We start from the raw sequence: 22,259 nt of genomic DNA, 5'->3' as shown, positions 1-22,259 counted from the left end.
AGGCACTGTGTATATCAGGTTGTTAATATAGTGATTATTCAAATACTGACCTATTGATGGAGATCGCACAGATCCAGACTTCTAGAATTTGGCAACACACTTGTAGCCTACAGAAAACGTGCAATCAATTCATCTTAGAAACTAGCCTACTTAGTCGAGTGCAATTTTGCGTGGAGGAGGGATGAGATGGCGCGCAGTAGAAAGATGGTGGCGACATTTGATACCTAATTTGGTTTGCACTGGGCGTGGAGCTGGGTGGATGTGCTTTTCTTACTATGACTGTAGGAGGGCTACGCTGGCAAACTCTCATTCGATTGGAGATCCTGAGAGAGAACAGAGGATATTGCAGCCACAACGTAACAAAGGTAATACATTTTGGTTACAGTGTTATATTTGAGATTGTGAAATATAGAGGTCTATTCGAGAGTTTTTTTTCTCAACATGATGACTACAAATTGTACAACCAGTTGAAACGTGTCCTAACTGCATGCCTTTTATAGTTTTAAACACGTCCTAACTGCATGCCTTTTATAGTTTTAAACACGTCCTAACTGCATGCCTTTTATAGTTTTAAACACAGTATATTAAAAATACTAATTCCAGGAATGTTGTTTATCTTTCGGGGTGAGCTTTCTACACTATGCAATTGAAACATCCCCTTTTGCACATCAAATAGCCTAGAAGTATTTTGGACACAGGGATAGTCAAGAAAATAACTTCTACAGTGTTGTAAAACTGTTTTGCCATTCAAATGTCTTTTGCCTCATATGAATGACTTGATGGGGGGATACACTCGTTTTGTTCTAACACTGAGAAACTCCAGGGCGCGGCACAATTGAGCGTCACACCCACCTCAGACTGTGGTTGTCAATGAGCAACCAGAATAACGGAAGGATAACAGTAGGCTACAGCTGTCAGAATAACAGGAAAGTTGTGAAACGATGAATAATATAGATGAATATTTTGAATATGAGGGCTCTGATAGTTTGTGGGAATGTGGGTGCAGGCGTTCCTATAGTCCCTACTATTGATCAGAACACTTGTTATAACACAAATATTCCCCCTATATTGTTGCATCTGACCAGCTCACCTATGGAGCATGGTGAAACAACGTGAACATTTTGGACACGTTGGTTTTAACAATACAGTACATCATGGCCTAGTGTATTTCTGTAACATCCTCAGTGACTAAAATATCTCAATATTACAGTATTCAGTGTCTACAGTTTACATCACTGTATTGTGCCTCTATCTCACGTTTTCTCCCTCTCTCCCTTTCTCCCTCCCTCCATTGTGGGATCATTAGCTGACAGACTAGACTCCCTTGTGTCTATGCCTAGCAGTCTTGGAGCCTATGGCTCTTTATCTGGATTACGGGTGAAATCGAGTTAACCATGTTGTGTCATGACAACGCTCGTGACCCCTGCCTCAAACAAACACTGAGCCTGCCCTCTTCACCCTCAAGCTTGTGTGTGTGTGACTGTGCAAAAGTATGCTATTGTATATCCTGTTTCCCCTCCTGTCCAGGCTATGTGTGAGCCTATGAGCCTATTTTAAGCACCTCTCTAAAGGAAAGGCTGTCTTTTCCATGCCACCCCCTAAAAGGTGGCATACCCATTTTCCTAACATGATTTCATAAGTACCAAGTAATGGCTGGGAGTGGATGGATTTTTCCATTACTTCCTCCCATAGGTTTATTTTAAGTGGTTTACATGATTAGTGTTTCTCTTTGATAGAGAGACAGAAAGAGAGGGATACAGAAAGAGAGAGAGAGATTTAAGAAGGTAAATCAGTCAAATATAAAAAAGAGATCGGGAAAGGGGACTTGGCACCTTTTGACTCAGTTAGCAGTTCGGCAGTAGTCTGCATAGTTGGGATAAATCAACGAGTTGGAAAATCTTACAAGAGGGAGGGTGCACAAGAGAGAATGAGAGAGGGAGGTGACTCACTGCTCTGCTATTCCTCTTCATCATTGTGTTTAAAATATGCCTTTCTGAGGTTAAGGCACAGGGATTTCCCCATTTTACTTACTTCAACTAGCCTGTTCTGCCTGACTGCTTTGGTCACTCTCACTTTGAGTTTGTCCATAGTTTAAAATCTTCATTCATCTGTCTGTTTCCTCTATTTCTCTCTATCCACATCCCTTCCCTCTTGCTCCCACTCTCTGTCCCCTGCTGTTTGAACAAGACATCTTGTTAATGTAAACAGGTGTGTCTCTTTTAGTCCCTCCTACGTTATGTAAACTGGGAGCATGGACTCTTCACAATTTGTGGAGGGGACTGGAGGAGAGAGTGGCTTGAGGGAGTGGGAGGGAGCAATAGTTACTCAGAGTGTCTCTGGATAATGAGACTGTTAGTGGCCGATGACAGATTGGCTGTGAGGTCGGGTGGGGGTCCCTTTCAGCACCACGCCTGTCTGAAAAGCGGGGGTGGGGATAAAGCATGTCCAGTGACACTGACTCACTGACTAATAGAACAGGAATCCCTCAGCTGATAAAGCCTTCTCAGAGAATGAAAAGAAGGAACCTATACTTTCACATCCTCTTATACAGTTGAAGTCAGAAGTTTACATACACTTAGGTTGGAGTCATTAAAACTCATTTTTCAACCACTCCACAAATTTATTGTTAACAAACTATAGTTTTGGCAAGTCGGTTAGGACATCTACTTTGTGCTTGACACACGTAATTTTTCCAACAATTGTTTACAAACAGATTATTTCACGTATAATTCACTGTATCACAATTCCAGTGGGTCAGAAGTTTACATACACTAAGTTGACTGTGCTTTTAAACAGCTTGGAAAATTCCAGAAAATGATGTCATGGCTTTAGAAGCTTCTAATAGGTTAATTTACACAATTTAAGTCCATTGGAGGTGTGCCTGTGGATGTATTTCAAGGCCTACCTTCAAAATCAGTGCCTCTTTGCTTGACATCATGGGAAAATCAAAAGAAATCAGCTAAGACCTCAGAAAATAAATTGTAGACCTCCACGGGTCTGGTTCATCCTTTGGAGCAATTTCCAAACGCCTGAAGGTACCACGTTCATCTGTACAAACAATAGTACGTCAGTATAAACACCATGGGACCACGTAGTCGTCATACTGCTCAGGAAGGAGTTGCATTCTGTCTCCTAGAGATGAATGTACTTTGGTGCGAAAGTGCATATCAATCCCAGAACAGCAATGGACCTTGTGAAGATGCTGGAGGAAACAGGTACAAAAGTATCTATATCCACAGTAAAACGAGTCCTATAGCAACATAACCTGAAAGGCCGCTCGGGGAGGAAGAAGCCACTGCTCCAAAACCACCATAAAAAAGCCAGACTATGGTTTTCAACTGCACACGGGGACAAAGATCGTACTTTTTGGAGAAATGTCTGATGAAACAAAAATATAACTGTTTGGCCATAATGACCATCGTTATGTTTGGAGGAAAAAGGGGGAGGCTTGCAAGCCGAAGAACACCATCCCAACCGTGAAGCACGGGGGTGGCAGCATCATGTTGTGGGGGTGCTTTGCCGCAAGAGGGACTGGTGAATTCACAAAATAGATGGCATCATGAGGTAGGAAAATTATGTGGATATATTGAAGCAACATCTCAAGACATCAGTCAGGAAGTTAAAACTTGGTCTCAAATGGGTCTTCCAAATGGACAATGACCCCAAGCATACATCCAAAGTTGTGGCGAAATGGCTTAAGGACAACAAAGTCAAGGTATTGGAGTGGCCATCACAAAGCCCTGACCTCAATCCTATAGAACATTTGTGGGCAGAACTGAAAAAGCGTGTGCGAGCAAGGAGGCCTACAAACCTGACTCAGTTACACCAGCTCTGTCAGGAGGAATGGGCCAAAATTCACCCAACTTATTGTGGGAAGGTTGTGGAAGGCTACCTGAAAGGTTTGACCCAGGTTAAACAATTTAAAGGCAATGCTACCAAATACTAAGTGAGTGTATGTAAACTTCTGACCCACTGGGAATGTGAAGAAAGAAATAAAAGCTGAAATAAATCACTCTAACATTATTCTGACATTTCATCTTCTTAAAATAAAGTGGTGATCTTAACTGACCTAAGACAGGGGAAAAAATGTAAGATTAAATGTCAGGAACTGTGAAAAACAGTTTAAATGTATTTGGCTAAGGTGTATGTTAACGTACGACTTCAACTGTACATTTAAACCCAGTTTTTCACAATTCCTGACATTCAGTCCTTGTAACAATTCCCTGTCTTAGGTCAGTTAGGATCAACACTTTATTTTAATAATGTGAAATGTCCGAATAATAGTACCGAGAATGATTTATTTCAGCTTTTAATGCTTTCATCACAATCCCAGTGGGTCAGAAGTTTACATACACTCACTTAGTATTTGGTAGCATTGCCTTTAAATTGTTTAACCTGGGTCAAATGTTTCGAGTAGCCTTCCACAAGCTTCCCACAATAATTTGGGTGAATTTTGGCTCATTCCTCCTGACCGAGCTGGTGTAACTGAGTCAGGTTTGTGGGCCTCCTTGCTCGCACACGCTTTTTCAGTTCTGCCCACATATTTTCTATAGGATTGAGGTCAGGGCTTTGTGATGGCCACTCCAATACCTTTCCTTTGTTGTCCATAAGCCATTTTGCCACAACTTTGGAAGTATGCTTGGGGTCATTGTCCATTTGGAAGACCCATTTGCGATCAAGCTTTAACTTCCTGACTGATGTCTTGAGATGTTCCTTCAATATATCCACATAACTTTCCTTTGTCATGATGCCATCTATTTTGTGAAGTGCACCAGTCCCTCCTGCAGCAAAGCACCCCCACAACATGATGCTGTCACCTACGTGCTTCACGGTTGGGATGGTGTTCTTCGGCTTGCAAGCCCCCCCCCTTTTTCCTCCAAACATAATGATGGTCATTATGGCCAAACAGTTATATTTTTGTTTCATCAGACCAGAGGACATTTCTCCAAAAAGTACAATCTTTGTCCCCATGTGCAGTTGCAAACCGTAGTCTGGCTTTTGCTTTTTGGAGGTTTTGGAGCAGTGGCTTCTTCCTCCCTGAGCGGCCTTTCAGGTTATGTTGATATAGGACTCGTTTTACTGTGGATATAGATACTTTTGTACCTTTTTCCTCCAGCATCTTCACAAGGTCCTTTGCTGCTGTTCTGTGATTGATTTGCGCACCAAAGTATGTTCATCTCTAGGAGACAGAACGCAACTCCTTCCTGAGCAGTATGACGGCTACGTGGTCCCATGGTGTTTATACTTACGTACTATTGTTTGTACAGATGAACGTGGTACCTTCAGGCGTTTGGAAATTGCTCCCAAGGATGAACCAGACCCGTGGAGGTCTACAATTTATTTTCTGAGGTCTTGGCTGATTTCTTATGATTTTCCCATGATGTCAAGCAAAGAGGCACTGAGTTTGAAGATAGGCCTTGAAATACATCCACAGGTACACCTCCAATTGACTCAAATTATGTCAATTAGCCTATCAGAAGCTTCTAAAGCCATGACAAAGTTTTCTGGAATTTTCCAAGCTGTTTAAAGGCACAGTCAACTTATTGTATGTAAACTTCTGACCCACTGGAATTGTGATACAGTGAATTATAAGTGAAATACTCTTGTCTGTAAACAATTGTTGGAAAAATTACTTGTGTCATGCACAAAGTTAATGTCCTAACCGACTTGACAAAACTATAGTTTGTTAACAAGAAATTTGTGGAGTGGTTGAAAAACGAGTGCTACTGACGCCAACCTCTGTGTATGTAAACTTCTGACTTCAACTGTACATGGTATTTAAAATGCGAAATCCATAATTGAATTGATACACTTTTGTGTATTGTCACCCATTATTATGTTACATTTACAAGGAGATAATGACAAAAAATGCACCTGTTGCCCTCATGTCGTCAAATATGATACACCATCACGAATGTTTTATGAAAACCATAATGGAATCAATACTTGCTATTTGAACTTCATTGTTTTTATATGAATGCATTCTGTTAATTTGTTCTTTGTTACTGAAGCTGCTCTCAATTCTGTGTCTCCTTATAGATCCCTCTGCACCAGATGCACCAAGAGCAGTAGTCCTACAGTATTCCACATAAATATCTAATCTCCAGCCTATTCAGCCTTTCACTTTAATCTAACCCATTCTAGTTGTCAAGCATCATCCATATCCCATCATGCCGATAGTGGTGGTGCACTCCAACCCCCTGTTCTGGGTGCGTTTGTGTGCTCTGGTCTTCTCCTGTGTGGCCTTTGCTGTGACCGTCCATGGGGCCAACCTCTCCCATGGCACAGGGGACTGGTGTGTGTTCTGCTGGGCCTTCAGCTTCGCTGGGACCCTGCTGGTGCTGCTGGTGGAGCTGTTTGGCCTGCAGACCCGTGCCCCTGTCTCCTGGAAGAACTTCCCCATCACCTTTGCCTGCTACGCCTCCCTGCTCTGCCTCTCTGCCTCCATCATCTTCCCCCTCTACTTCCTCAAGGGCCAGAACTCCCGCAGCGAGACTCACAACTACCGCATTGTGGCCACTGTCTTCTCCTGCCTGGCAACCATCGCTTACATTTGTGAGGTGAGCATCAGCAAAGCCAGGCCAGGAGAGGTAGCAGGTTACATGGCCACCGCCCCGGGTCTGCTGAAGGTGTGTGAGACTTTTGTAGCCTGCGTCATCTTCGTCTTCATTAGCGACCCAGTGTCCTACGACTCTCACAATGCACTGAGGTGGTGCCTGGCCGTCTTCTGCATCTGTTTCATCCTGTCGGCGGCCATTATAGTGCTGTGTATCTGTGAGTGCACCGGCTGCCTGCCATTCCCCTTTGCCCGCTTCCTGTCCGCCTACGCCGTACTGGCTGTCGCCATGTACCTCTCCGCCACCATCATCTGGCCCATTTTTAAGTTTGACGAGAAGCACGGGGGATCCTCCAGGCCCTATAGCTGTGGCAGATATGCAGGGCTGTGCGACTGGGACAAGCAGGTGGCTGTGGCTGTGCTCACTGCAGTCAACTTTGTGCTCTACCTGGCAGACCTGATCTACTCTGCCCGACTGGTGTTTGTTACTGTGTGAGAGGAAGGAAGAGGGAGGTGGTTGATTTGATTACAATGTAGAGAGAGGTTGAGGAGTAGAAATGAAGAGGTAACGAAATAAACTGCTTACTGTATTTTGCGTCATTTATATATCAATGTTCAGACAGAAGTCACCTACTCACCCAGAGAGGGACTATACATTGAGGGGATTGCTGTGGTATTTCATGCAAAGGAAAAAATCCTTACACAATGATGGTGTTATGGACCCAAGATCTCAGATTAGATGGACCAGATCTTTTTTTTAAAGTTTTATCTCTGCTTATCTGACACACACACAGTGTTCCATAGACGGGATGGATTTATTGAGTATGTTGATGTTACTATAGTTAAATCTTTAACTTTGAATGGTCTTTTTTATAAGCATGGCTTTTTTAGAAATTATGCAATACTGTTAGTAGATGTAATATTCAGTTTACAGAACAACTCACACCTACCTAGTTTGGAGTTACGAAGTAGAAAAAAAATCTCAATCAAACCCTTAAGTAATTCCTAGAAAATTTGTACACTGCTCCAATGTTTGAAAAACATTTAGTTTAGAAATTCATGTTAAATTGTATGTTAGCCTAGCTTTTTGGTTATTTTATATTCCTATTTTCACATTTTTAAAACATATATTTTCATATTCTGCCAAGCTGTTTGCCAAGAGTTTATTGTATGTTGAAAGAATATATTCAAAAGGTAATGCGCACTTACTGTTTGATTCTCTGTAGGTGATGGGCTCTCCAAAAACATCTTAGAATAAAAAGTAAGTTGTTAGTTACGTGTATTATCCTTAATCTGGCCCATTGGTTTGTACTACTGTGTCAGTCTGCTCTTGTGGATGAGAATGTCCACTTTGTCATAGAGAGGGAGACATCTTTTTGCTGCATTTTCTTCTCTCTACTTCCTGCTGTTACTGATACATGACATGTCCTTTGTTTAGTTTTTTTATTCCACTGTGCCTGTTGAGAATGTGCCTACCACATCAGTGTTTTGGGAGAATATAATCCAGTGTTCAATAAAACCCATGTGATATATTAAAGCCTGTGTGCCAATCACTTCTTGTGTCTGTAACTATTTACTTGTGCTTGTGTCCTTTGAGAGAGAAATTACGTATTTACTTGATTTGTTTAATATTAATAGTTAATGCTTAGCAATAGTAAGACATTTCTGTATCTACTAATGCTGTGTTTCTTTAAAGGAATGGTTCCACTCTAGCTACAATACAATACAATATAAATATAGGACAAAACACAAATCGCAACAAGAGAGACAACACAACACTACATAAAGAGAGACCTAAGAGACCTAACATAGCAAGGCAGCAACACATGACAACACAGCATGGTACCAACACAACATAACAACAACATGGTAGCAACACAACATGGTAGCAGCACAAAACATGGTATAAACATTATTGGGCAAAGACAACAGCACAAAGAGCAAGAAGGTAGAGACAACAATACATCACACAAAGCAGTCACAACTGTCAGTAAGAGTGTCCATGATTGAGTCTTTGAATTAAGAAATTGATATAAAACTGTCCAGTTTAAGTGTTTGTTGAACTCGTTCCAATTGCTAGCTGCAGCAAACTGAAAAGAGGAGCGACCCGCAACTCATGGCCTCAAGAAGATAACAAGGTAGTCTCTCTCACTTGATTATAATTTTCCGCAACAGTCCTTGTTCATTATAAAAGTAAACCATTAACACCAAGATTATTTCTCAATCTCTCTCTCCTGATCTCTCTCAAAACACACTCACACGCACACACACAGTAGCATCCCACCCACATCCCAAACCGCTGTAGGGGGTGTGGTTGTGGGTTGCTGCTTTGTATATGTAGGATTTATAAATGAGATGCCACAGTCTGCTCCAGAGAAGTTGATGCAATCTCCCTCTGCCTCTGTGGTAGAGAATGGCACAAACAGGTCCTCGGATAGAGAGCAATTCTGCTACTCAATTTGAAGGAACCAGTAGCTATCCCCAGTGGACAGAGCTACTGTATGGGCTGTATCAGGAGGTGCCGGGGTGAAGATGACTCCTCGAAGATCTTCAGCTGTCCTCAGTGCAGACAGACCTTCACTCCAAGACCAATTCTGAAGAGAAACACCATTTTAGCTGAGATGGTTGAGGAACTGAAGACAGGAGGACTCTAAGCTGCTCACGCTGGTCAAAGCTGCCCATATGCTGGAGCTGGAGATGTGGCATCTGATCTTTGCCTCATTGGTCAGCTCAAATCAATCAGATCCTGTCTGGTGTCTCTGGCCTCTTACTGTGCAGCTCACCTCCACTCTCACAAGGAATCTCCAGCCCTAAGGAAGGATAGACCTGGTTGAAGTGACCATGCAGCTGAAGGAGCGAATCTATTATCTTCATGACAGGCTTTTGTAGATCTACTGTTGTACTGATCAGTGTGTCTGTGTGTGTGATGCGTGAACACAGAAGCCATGATACAAACTCAGCTACAGCGCAAAGGACCAAGAAACAGGTAAGGACTGAAAAACAATCATCTCTTGCCATTCAACCTCAGTTGTTTAACCATGACAGAATATGGCCATTTCTGAAAGCATGTTATGTGCACAAAGAATACGTATGCCCATTCCTATGACTGAAAACTATAAAGAAGCAATATGTTTGGCGCCTTCTATATGTAACGGATGTGAAATGGCTAGCTAGTTAGCGGGTACGCGCTAGTAGCGTTTCAATCAGTTACGTCACTTGCTCTGAAACCTAGATGTAGTGTTGCCCCTTGCTCTGCAAGAGCCGCGGCTTTTGTGGAGCGATGGGTAACGACGCTTCGTGGGTGACTGTTGTTGATGTGTGCAGAAGGTCCCTGGTTCGCGTCCGAGGTCGGGGCGAGGGGACGTACTAAAGTTATACTGTTACATATACTGGGATTGATGGATATAATTTCAAAAAAATTCTAATTTCCCTGATAATGATCAGGGTTGAGGGCATAAAATCTAAAGGTTAAAGGTAAGTTTCTATCAAAATCTATAGAACTTTGTTTCCCATATTAAAATGTTAACTCTGTATCTGACACCTGCCTATATGTAACCAGGGATCTGAGTGAGTTGTCCATTCTGGGTTGAGGACTGTCAGGTGTCTGCCATCAGTTCAGGCAGTTGCTTTGAATGTGGCACCATACACTATGTTTCCACATGCAAAGCATCTCCAACTCTTTGGACTATCTGACTGACTGGAAGCGTCACTACAGACCCTGGTTTGATTCCAGGATGTATCACATCTGGCCATGATTGGGAGTCCCATAGGGCGGCGCACAATTGACCCAGCGTCGTCTGGGTTAGAGTTTGGCTGGGGTAGGCCGTCATTGTAAATAAGAATTTGTTCTTAAGGTGCAATACCACCACCACCATCTGGACTGGAGTGTGGAACTCAGTTCATCTTCCAATCACCCATGTGGGTATTTGCTCCTAAAAACCAATGAGGAGATGGGAGAGGAGGGACTTGCAGTGCGACAAGTGTCAAAAATAGAACTATGTTCTGTTTTAGCACCTGGCCATGCAGACGCTCGTTGACGAGCGCGAGCAGTTTGAATGAAGTGATTGAATAACATGTATGTATAAATGTATTTTGAATGCGAGCGGACGTAACGCCAGCGTTGTGGCCAGCATGAGTATACAGTATGTCACACCAGGGGTGCAACTTTGGTTTTAGAAGTGGGGGGGACATAATTATTCTCTTATATTATTTTTATCCAGTCGGATAAACACTCCAAACAGTCTACCCGACCGCTCGGAGACGTCCACATGGTCCTAAAGCACACCTTTGCCTCGTTTTGTATCATATTCCAATGTGATACAAATGCATTTTCAGAATGTGGGGGGGACATGCCACCCTCCGTCCCCAGTAAAAGTTGCACCCCTGTGTCACACATAAGCTCAGTCCTATTTTAATTTTAACCTTTATTTAACCTTTATTTAACTAGGCAAGTCAGCTTCGGGATCAGTGTCGCGTCCACGGGAAGGTTGAGCCAACATAGGCTAATGCGATTAGCAATTAGGAAGTAACAAGATTTCCCAGGACATAAACATATCTGATATTGGCAGAAAGCTTAAATTCTTGTTAATCTAACTGCACTGTCTAATTTACAGTAGCTATTACAGTGAAAGAATAGCATGCTATTGTTCGAGGAGAGTACACAATTATGAACTTAAAAATGTATTAATAAACCAATTAGGCACATTTGGGCAGTCTTGATACTGTCACAATTCCGATGGTGGAAATGAAGGAGTCAGGTGCAGAGAGCAGGGTAATCTTGATCAAGTGGATTTTATTATTTCACCCAGAAATAATCTCAGAAGCGGCGACGCCACACAAACAACGGGCGCGTCAAAATACTGTCCAACATGAATAGGACTGAAATCCACTATACAAAAAACACCACCACAACAAACAGGAAAAACAAGCCCGCACAAAAGTCGGCGGGCCAACTGGGTTTAAATAACCCCCTACCCTAAACACAAAACAGGTGATACCAATTAGACAAACTCAAAAGAAAACGGGATCGGTGGCAGCTAGTAGACCGGAGACGACGACCGCCGAGCGCCGCCCGAACGGGAAGAGGCACCATCCTCGGCGGGATTCGTAACAGTACCCCCCTCCCGATGCGCGGCTCCCGCAGCGCGCCGACCCCGGCCTCGAGGACGACCCGGAGGGCGAGGAGCAGGGCGATCCGGATGGAGGCGGTGAAAGTCCTTCAAGAGGGACGGATCCAAAATGTCCCCCACCGGTACCCAGCATCTCTCCTCCGGACCGTACCCCTCCCAGTCCACGAGGTACTGCAGGCCCCTCACCCGGCGTCTAGAGTCCAGAATGGCTCGTATCCTATACGCCGGGGACCCCTCGATGTCGAGAGGGGGAGGAGGGACCTCCGGTACCTCACCTTCCTGCAGGGGACCAGCTACCACCGGCCTGAGGAGAGACACATGAAACGAGGGGTTAATACGATAGTAAGAGGGAAGTTGTAACCTATAACACACCTCGTTTATCCTCCTCAGGACTTTAAATGGCCCCACACACTGCGGCCCCAGCTTCCGGCAGGGCAGGCGGAGGGGCAGGTTTCGGGCCGAGAGCCAGACCCTGTCCCCTGGTGCGAACACAGGGGCCTCACTGCGGTGGCGGTCAGCGCTCCTCTTCTGCCGTTCACTGGCCTGCCTGAGAGAGTCCTGGACTGCCCGCCAGGTCTCTCTAGAGCGCTGTACCCACTCCTCCACCGCAGGAGCGTCGGTCTGGCTCTGATGCCACGGAGCCAGGACCGGCTGGTACCCCAGTACACATTCGAAGGGTGACATGTTCGTTGATGAGTGGCGGAGTGAGTTCTGGGCCAACTCCGCCCACGGGACGTACCTTGCCCACTCTCCTGGCCGGTCCTGGCAATACGACCTCAGAAACCTACCCACTTCCTGGTTCACTCTTTCCACCTGCCCATTACTTTCGGGGTGATACCCAGAGGTGAGGCTGACCGAGACCCCCAGACGCTCCATAAACGCCCTCCACACCCGGGACGTGAACTGGGGACCTCGATCAGATACGATGTCCTCCGGCACCCCGTAATGCCGGAAGACGTGGGTAAATAGAGCCTCCGCAGTCTGTAGGGCCGTAGGGAGACCAGGCAATGGGAGGAGACGACAGGACTTAGAGAACCGATCCACAACGACCAGAACGGTAGTGTTCCCCTGAGATGGAGGAAGATCAGTCAAAAAATCTACCGAGAGATGAGACCATGGCCGTTGTGGAACCGGAAGGGGTTGTAACTTCCCTCTCGGTAGGTGCCTAGGAGCCTTACTCTGAGCGCATACCGAGCAGGAGGAGACATAGAGTCTCACATCCTTAGCCAAGGTGGGCCACCAGTATTTCCCCCTAAGACCCCGCACTGTCCTCTCAATCCCCGGATGACCCGAAGAAGGTAGTGTGTGAGCCCACCGAATCAATCGATCACGGACACCAAGCGGTACGTACCTAAGGCCAGTCGGACACTGGGACGGCACAGGTTCTACCCTCAACACCCGCTCGATGTCCGCGTCCACCTCCCATACCACCGGGGCCACCAGACAAGAGGCAGGAAGGATGGGAGTCGGATCGATGGGCCGGTCATCCGTGTCATAGAGACGAGACAGCGCGTCGGCCTTAGTGTTGAGGGAACCTGGTCGGTAAGAGATCGTGAATCTAAAACGAGTAAAGAACATGGCCCACCTAGCCTGACGCGGATTCAGTCTCCTCGCCTCTCGGATATACTCCAGATTGCGGTGGTCAGTCCAGATGAGGAAAGGGTATTTAGCCCCCTCAAGCCAGTGTCTCCACACCTTCAGGGCTTTTACCATAGCTAGTAACTCCCGGTCCCCCACATCATAGTTCCGCTCCGCCGGACCCAGCTTCTTAGAAAAGAAAGCACAGGGACGGAGCTTCGGTGGCGTGCCCGAGCGCTGTGATAGCACGGCTCCAACACCAGCCTCGGACGCATCCACCTCCACTATGAACGCTAATGAAGGGTCCGGATGCGCCAACACGGGAGCCTCAGTAAACCGTGCCTTCAACTGGTTGAAGGCTCCCTCTGCCTCGGCCGACCATCGTAGACGCACCGGCCCCCCCTTCAGCAGTGAGGTAATGGGTGCCGCCACTTGACCAAAACCCCGGATAAACCTCCGGTAGTAATTGGCAAACCCTAAAAACCGCTGCACCTCCTTTACCGTGGTCGGAGTCGGCCAATTACGCACGGCGTTAACGCGGTCACTCTCCATCACCACCCCTGAGGTGGAAATGCGATAACCCAGGAAGGAAACGGCTTGTTTGGAGAACACACATTTCTCAGCCTTGACGTATAGGTCATGCTCCAGCAACCGCCCAAGGACCTTGCGCACCAGGGAGATATGCGCGGCGCGTGTGGCAGAATAGATTAAGATGTCATCAATATACACTACCACATCCTGCCCGTGCAAGTCCCTGAGAATCTCATCTACAAAGGATTGGAAGACGGCTGGAGCATTCTTTAACCCATACGGCATGACAAGGTACTCATAGTGGCCTGATGTGGTACTAAACGCTGTTTTCCACTCGTCTCCTCCCCGAATACGCACCAGATTATACGCGCTCCTGAGGTCCAGTTTTGTGAAAAAACGTGCTCCGTGGAATGATTCCACCGCCGTAGCGATGAGAGGTAGCGGATAACTAAATCCCACTGTGATTGAATTTAGACCTCGATAATCAATGCACGGACGCAGACCTCCCTCCTTCTTTCTCACAAAAAAGAAACTCGAGGAGGCGGGTGACATGGAGGGCCGAATGAACCCTTGTCTCAGAGTTTCCGTGACATATGTCTCCATAGCCAACGTCTCCTCCTGTGACAATGGGTACACATAACTCCTGGGAAGTGCAGCGTTCTCCTGGAGGTTTATCACGCAATCCCACCGTCGATGAGGTGGTAATTTGGTCGCTTTCTTCTTACTAAAAGCGATAGCCAAATCGGCATATTCTGGGGGAATGCGCACAGTGGAAACCTGGTCTGGACTCTCCACCGATGTGGCACCGATGGAAACTCCCACACACCTACCTGAACACTCCTCTGACCACCCCTGAAGAGCTCCCTGTCTCCAGGAAATGAGGGGATTGTGAATGGCTAGCCAGGGAACCCCCAACACCACTGGAAACCCAGGTGAATCAATAAGGTAGAAACTAATCTGCTCCCTATGATCCCCCTGCGTTACCATGTCCAGCGGAATCGTGGCCTCCCTGATCAGCCCTGACCCTAACGGTCGGCTATCTAAGGAGTGCACAGGGAAAGGTGGGTCTATCTGCACCAGCGGAATACCCAACTTACGGGCGAGTCCGCGATCCATAAAACTCCCAGCTGCGCCTGAGTCTACTAGCGCCTTATGCTGGAGAGAGGGGAAAAACGCAGGGAAAAAAATAACCAAAAACATGTGACCGACAGGAAGCTCTGGGTGAGTCTTGTGCCTACTCACCTGGGGTGACCGAGAAGTATTCCGCCTGCCATCTCTACTCCCAGAGGCGCTCCTCCAGCACCGGTCCGAAGTGTGTCCTCTTCGGCCACAATAGGTGCAAGAGAAGCCACCTCCTCCGGCCCCCCTAGATGCAGCCCCTCCCAACTCCATCGGAGTTGGAGCGGGAGGGCTGGGAGGTGGAACTGACAGGACCCCCTCTGAACGCCCGCGGGCAGCTAGCAGGTTGTCCAGTCGTATTGACATGTCAATAAGCTCATCGAGGGAGATTGTAGTGTCTCGACAAGCTAGCTCCCGACGGACGTCCTCCCGAAGGCTACATCGGTAATGGTCCATCAGGGCCCTGTCATTCCACCCCGCACCAGCAGCCAAGGTCCGGAACTCCAATGCGAAGTCTTGCGCACTCCTCGTCTCCTGTCTGAGGTGGAACAGTCGGCCCTCCTGAGGGTGGTCAAATACGGCCCGAAAGCGGCGGGTGAACTCTGGGTAGTGGTCTCGAACCGAGTCTGGGCCGTTCCAGACCGCGTTAGCCCATTCCAGGGCTCTACCCGTCAGACAGGAGATGAGGAGGCTAACACTCTCCTCTCCAGAGGGAGTCGGATGAACAGTGGCCAAGTAAAGCTCCAACTGGAGCAAAAACCCCTGGCACCCAGCCACCGCTCCGTCGTACTCCCTTGGGAGCGCGAGACGCAACGCGCCTGAACCAGATGCTGACGTTGAAGGAGTAGGTTGCGACGTCCGTGAAGGAGCTGGGGTAGATGTCGGGAATCCACTCCTCTCCCATCGCTCCATCCTCTCCATCATCATGTCCATCGCCGACCCAATCCGATGGAGAACGGCGGTGTGATGGAGGACACGCTCCTCCATCGATGGAAGAGGGGTGGTTGCTGCTTCTGCTGACTCCATGGTAGGGTGCGGGCTTCTGTCACAATTCCGATGGTGGAAATGAAGGAGTCAGGTGCAGAGAGCAGGGTAATCTTGATCAAGTGGATTTTATTATTTCACCCAGAAATAATCTCAGAAGCGGCGACGCCACACAAACAACGGGCGCGTCAAAATACTGTCCAACATGAATAGGACTGAAATCCACTATACAAAAAACACCACCACAACAAACAGGAAAAACAAGCCCGCACAAAAGTCGGCGGGCCAACTGGGTTTAAATAACCCCCTACCCTAAACACAAAACAGGTGATACCAATTAGACAAACTCAAAAGAAAACAGAAAAGGGGATCGGTGGCAGCTAGTAGACCGGAGACGACGACCGCCGAGCGCCGCCCGAACGGGAAGAGGCACCATCCTCGGCGGGATTCGTAACAGATACAACATTTTGAACAGATATGCAATGGTTCATTGGATCAGTCTAAAACGTTGCACACACACTGCTGCCATCTAGTGGCCAACATCTAAATTGCGCCTGGGCTGTAATAATACATTATGGCCTTTCTCTTGCATTTCAAAGATGATGGTACAAACAAAACAAAAAAAATCATGTTTTTATCTTTGTATTATCTTTTACCAGATCTAATGTGTTATATTCTCCTGCATTCATTTCACATTTACACAAACTTCGAAGTGTTTCCTTTCAAATGGTATCAAGAATATGCAGATCCTTACTTCAGGTCCTGAGCTACAGGCAGTTAGATTTGGGTATGTCATTTTAGGCCAAAATTGAAAAATAAGGTCTGATTCTTAGTTGGTTGCCAACTGCCATATAAAGTCCAAAGAAGATGAAGAAGAAGAAGAAGGGATCAGAAATCAGTTGTGTGCTGGGCCACGACTGGCATTCGAGGAGGACTGTGAGATGGCGGAAGCAGAAGTGTAATTTGAAGCTGAAAGCGCATAGAGTACAGTTAGCGAAAAAAGTCCAAAAATGGAACAAAAAGGGCAAAAATTGTTGTGGAAAATGAGTCTGATGAATCATTCCTTGTTGGAATCCAAGTTATCCAAGTTTTTTGGATAAAAATGTGTATTTGGGAAACCCTTTTGAAGTTACGAGGATGGTGAAGAAGGCGTTGGGAAAAGTGGATGCACTCAAAGTAACCAAAAGTGGTTTGGTGTTGATATTGTGTGTATCTAGAGAGCAGAAGGAGTGTGCATTGTGGCTCGCAAAAATATCGATGCATGAAGTGAACAGCTTTGATTTTCGGAGCAGGGCACCTGTAAAAGGTGGAAACACTTTGAAGTTTGTGGAGATGTGAAATTAATGTAGGAGAATATAACACAATAGATCTGGTAAAATATTTTATTTTTAAAACATGTATTTTCTTTTTATTGCATCATCTTTGAAATGCAAAAGAAAGGCAACACATTGAGGTAGGAAGCTGGGGATTTAGATGGTGTCCATAACAGGGCAACTGTGTGTGTGCAACGTTTCAGACTGATACATTCAAGAATGAGAGAGCTACATAATATTTAGTATGAAGTCTCCCAGGTGTCCCTCACGAGTTTGCCCAAATGTACCCAAGTGGCCTCTAAGTGGCCAAATTGGTCAATTGATACATTTTCAACTACATAACTATAGAGAACATGCAAAAATGCTATGGTAATAAAACATTTAAGTTTACAAACTCCCAGGAATGTCATACATGATGGATCATTAGCTTCCCTACATAAAAGGTACTAACAGGAGACGCAACGAGAACACTGATCCAATGCCTCCCAACACAGAAGTGAACTATTTCAGATAAGGGCCAAGTTAGCAGCCAACACTGATCTAATGTCATAAGTGCACTCACCACAAACAAAAAAACGATTTACACACTATTTACAATCAGAGTATTTATAACACCCACAGTCCTCCACACCAGATTATGCTGCTGCAGCCAAGTCCCATAGCTTTCTCTTTCTGCTGTGAAGCAGAGGGTAACAGCACAAGTAGTGCAGGTGACGGGAGATTTCTTGTGGCACAGAACACAACGACGCCTCCCTGTTGTGCTTTTTTTGAGGCACATTCAGGTCTGCAGTTATGTATTTTGGCCAGGCGAGGGTGGGTGTGGAGCCAGAGAGAGCACTCCTTCTTGGTCCTTTCACAGCCTGGAGGTGTGATGGGTCATTGTCCTGTTGAAAAACAAATTATAGTCCCACTAAGCGCAAACCAGATGGGATGGCGTATCGCTGCAGAATGCTGTGGTAGCCATGCTGGTTAAGTGTGCCTTGAATTCTAAATAAATCACTGACAGTGTCACCAGCAAAGAACCCCCACACCATCACACCTACTTCTCCATGCTTCACGGTGGGAAACACATGCAGAGATCATCCGTTCACCTACTCTGCGTCTCACAAAGACACAGCGGTTGGAACCAAAAATGTCAAATTTGGACTCAGACCAAAGGACAGATTTCCACCGGTCTAATGTCCATTGCTCGTGTTTCTTGGCCCAAGCAAGTCTCTTCTTCTTATTGGTGTCCTTTAGTAGTGGTTTCTTTGCAGCAATTCGACCATGAAGGGCTGAATCACGTAGTCTCCTCTGAACAGTTGATGTTGAGATGTGTCTGTTACTTGAACTCTGTGAAGCAGAGCTCCCGAGTGGTGCAGCAGTCTAAGACAATGCATCTCAGTGCTAGAGGTGTCACTACAGACACCCTGGTTCGATTCCAGGCTGTATCATAACCAGCTGTGATTGGGAGTCCCATAGGGCAGCGCACAATTGATCCAGCGTCTTCCGGGTTTCGCCAGTGTAGGCCATCATTGTAAATAAGAATTTGTTCTTAACTGACTTCCCTAGTTAAATAAAATGTAAAGCATTTTTTTGGGCTGCAATTTCTGAGGATGACAACTCTAATGAACCTATCCTCTACAGCAGAGGTAACTCTGTGTCATCATTTCCTGTGGAGGTCCTCATGAGAGCCAGTTTCATCATAGGGCTTGATGGTTTTTGCGACTGCACTTGTAGAAACTTTCAAAGTTCTTGAAATTTTCTGGATTGACTGACCTTCATGTCTTAAAGTAATGATGGACTGTCATTTCTCTTTGCTTATTTGAGCTGTTCTTGCCATAATATGGTATCTTCTGTGTACCACCCCTACCTTGTCACAACACAACTGATTGGCTCAAACACATTAAGAAGGAAAGAAATTCCACAAATTAACAAGGCACACCTGTTAATTGAAATGCATTCCAGGTGACTACCTCATGAAGCTGGTTGAGAGAATGCCAAGAGTGTTCAAAGCTGTCATCAAGGCAAAGGGTGGCTACTTTGAAGAATCAAAAACGTAAAAAATATTTTGATTTGTTTAACACTTTTTTGGTTGCTACATGATTCCAAATGTGTTATTTCATAGTTTTGATGTCTTCACTATTATTCTTGAATGAGAAGGTGACTGGTTCTGTATATATACAGTGCATTCGAAAAGTATTCAGACCCCTTGACTTTTCCCACATTTTGTTACGTTAAAGCCTTATTCTAAAATGTATTAAATTGTAGTCCCCCCCACATCAATCTACAAACAATACCCATTCAATAACAAAGCAAAAACTGTTAGACAACCCTTGAATGAGTAGCTGTGTCCCCAAAATTTTGACTGGTACTGTTTTATGTTTTTTTTTTCTTCGTAGTCCCCACTTTGACTTCCTCTCTCCTGGTTTCTAGAAGTGCCAGTCAATCTCTACATTGACTGAACTCACAGAAACACCCAGAATCACAGTGGTTCCTCTGGGGGATTTTGGTAAAGTGTGACATTGGTAGAGATTGGAGGACTTGTTCAAAGGGGAATGGCCCAACAAATCTAGGGCAGGTGAGAATGAACACTTTACTGTCATTCTAACATTTTCTATAGAACCTTACTACTCCTCACTGTATAAAGTTCAATTCTTATTCCTCCATAGCGGGCACAGTGAAGCTCGTGCAGAGTCCCAGATCAGACCAGAGTTCTTATTATACTGTAAGTCAGTTTCAACTCCATTAATGACAAGAGTGCTGCATCTGGTCTTAGCTCAGGGCTAAATCTGCATCGTGGCAGTGTTCTGTTGATTCTAGTCATCCTCTTGTTACCATTCCTTTCATATTAGTGTTGAACTTTACTAAACTGACTCCTCCTTTCCTTTCCTTCCTTCCCTCCATTCTCTTCCCTCGTAGATTCCTGTCAGCTCACACTGGACACCTGGACAGCCCACAGGGGCTTGAGTATGTCTGAGGAGAACAGGACGGTGACAGTGAGGGCCAGGGACCACTCCTGTCCTGACTACCCAGAGAGGTTTGATCACTGGAGTGCTGTGCACTGAGGCTCTGTCAAGGCACTGCTACTGGGAGGCCGAGTAGAGGGGTAGTGGCATTAACATGGCTGTGGCGTACAAAGAGATGACCAGGAGAGGAGAGGGCAACAACTCCCACTTTGAACGCAATGAGTTTGTTCTGTTCCAGAAAATGTCTGGCACAATAATGTGGCCACTAGAATACCCACCTCAACCTCTAGGCACCGGAGAAGAAGGCTGACGTTTTACGTGTCCCCAACCGACTGTTTTTTTTGTTTGTTTATTTGCAACTTATTTTTTTACTTATTTTGTACATAATGTTGCCGCTATCGTCTCTTATGACCGAAAATAACGTCTATACATCAGGACTGCGATTACTCACCACAGACTGGCAGAATCCTTTTTTTCCTTTAACGAGTCTGACAAGCCCGATGCGAATGATATACTGCTTTCCTGGGAACAGGCCCAGAACCCCGTGATTTGCGTGAAGAGGAGGCAGAGAAAAAGGGGCCAGAGGGCAGGCTGCCTTCTGAGAATTCGTAGGTGATCGAATAAACCCCCACTTCCTTCCATTCTGCTAGCAAACATGCAATCTTTGGAGAATAAAATCGATGACCTACGTGGAAGATTAAACTACCAACGGAACATTCAAAACTGTAATATCTTATGGTTCACGGAGTCTTGGCTGAACGACGACACTATCAACATACAGCTGGCTGGTTATACACTGTAACGGCAGGATAGAACAGTGGCGTCTGGTAAGACAAGTGGTGGCGGACTCTGTATTTTTGTAAATAACAGCTGGTGCACAATATCTAATGATGTCTCGAGCTATTGCTCGCTTGAGGTAGAGTATCTCATGATAAGCTGTAGACCACACTATCTACCTACAGAGTTTTCATCTGTATTTTTCGTAGATGTTTACATACCACCACAGACTGAGGTTGGCACTAAGACAGCGTTGAATGAGCTTTATTCCACCATAACCAAACAAGCACACGTTCACCTAGAGGCGGCGCTCCTAGTAGCCGGGGACTTTAATGCAGGGAAACTTAAATCCGTTTTACCAAATTTCTATCAGCATGTTAAATGTGCAACCAGAGGGAAAAAATCTCTGGACCACCTTTACTCCACACACAGAGAAGCATACAAACCTCTCCCTCGCCCTCCACTTGGCAAATCTGACCATAATTCTATCCTCCTGATGCCTGCTTACAAGCAAAAATTTAAGCAGGAAGCACCAGTGACTAGATCCATAAAAAAAGTGGTCAGATGAAGCAGATGCTAAGCTACAGGACTGTTTTACTAGCACAGACTGGAATATGTTCCGGGATTCCTCCGATGGCATTGAGGAGTACACCACATCATTCATTGGCTTCATCAATAAGTGCATTGTTGACGTCGTCCCCACAGTGACCGTACGTACATACTCTAATCAGAAGCCATGGATTACAGGCAACATCCGCACTGAGCTAAAGGCTAGAGATGCCGCTTTCAAGGAGCAGAACTCTAACCCGGAAGCTTATAAGAAATCCCGCTATGCCCTCCGACGAAACATTAAACAGGCTAAGCGTCAATACAGGACTAAGACCGAATCGTACTACACCGGCTCTGATGCTCGTCGGATGTGGCAGGGCTTGCACACCATTACTCCCTGTTCACTCATGACTGCACGGCCAGGCACGACTCCAACACCATCATTACGTTTGCCAATGACGCAACAGTGGTAGGCCAGATCACCGACAACGACGAGACAGCCTATAGGGAGGAGGTCAGAGACCTGGCCATGTGGTGCCAGGACAACAACCTCTCCCTCAACGTGATCAAGACAAAGGAGATGATTGTGGACTACTACTACTACTACAGAAAAGGAGGACAGAGCACACCCCCATTCTCATCAACAGGGCTGTAGTGGAGCAGGTTGAGAGCTTCAAGTTCCTTGGTGTCCACATCACCAACAAACTAACATGGTCCAAGCACACCAAGACAGTCGTGAAGAGGGCACGACAAAACTATTCCCCCTCAGGAGATT

The 22,259-nt window shown here is 45.8% G+C and overlaps 1 protein-coding gene across 1 annotated transcript; it reads left to right on the top strand.

Annotated features, from left to right (window-relative positions):
- Positions 1–305: 305 nt before the first annotated feature.
- On the top strand, positions 306–8,087 carry LOC120020025 (myeloid-associated differentiation marker homolog). Its single transcript, XM_038963452.1, has 2 exons — positions 306–365; positions 6,040–8,087. The coding sequence occupies exon 2, from the start codon at positions 6,171–6,173 to the stop codon at positions 7,050–7,052; it is 882 nt and encodes a 293-aa protein (XP_038819380.1). The 5' UTR covers positions 306–365; positions 6,040–6,170; the 3' UTR covers positions 7,053–8,087.
- Positions 8,088–22,259: the final 14,172 nt, after the last annotated feature.

This window comes from Salvelinus namaycush, chromosome 25, assembly GCF_016432855.1.
Source record: "Salvelinus namaycush isolate Seneca chromosome 25, SaNama_1.0, whole genome shotgun sequence".
NCBI classification, from domain to species: domain Eukaryota; kingdom Metazoa; phylum Chordata; class Actinopteri; order Salmoniformes; family Salmonidae; genus Salvelinus; species Salvelinus namaycush.
Note: the sequence above shows the minus strand (reverse complement) of the source record. Positions and strands in the feature narration are given on the sequence as shown.

What these genes read in the sequence shown, in the direction of transcription:
- LOC120020025 (XM_038963452.1), top strand. Translation starts at nt 6,171, where the DNA reads ATGCCGATAGTGGTGGTGCACTCCAACCCCCTGTTCTGGGTGCGTTTG.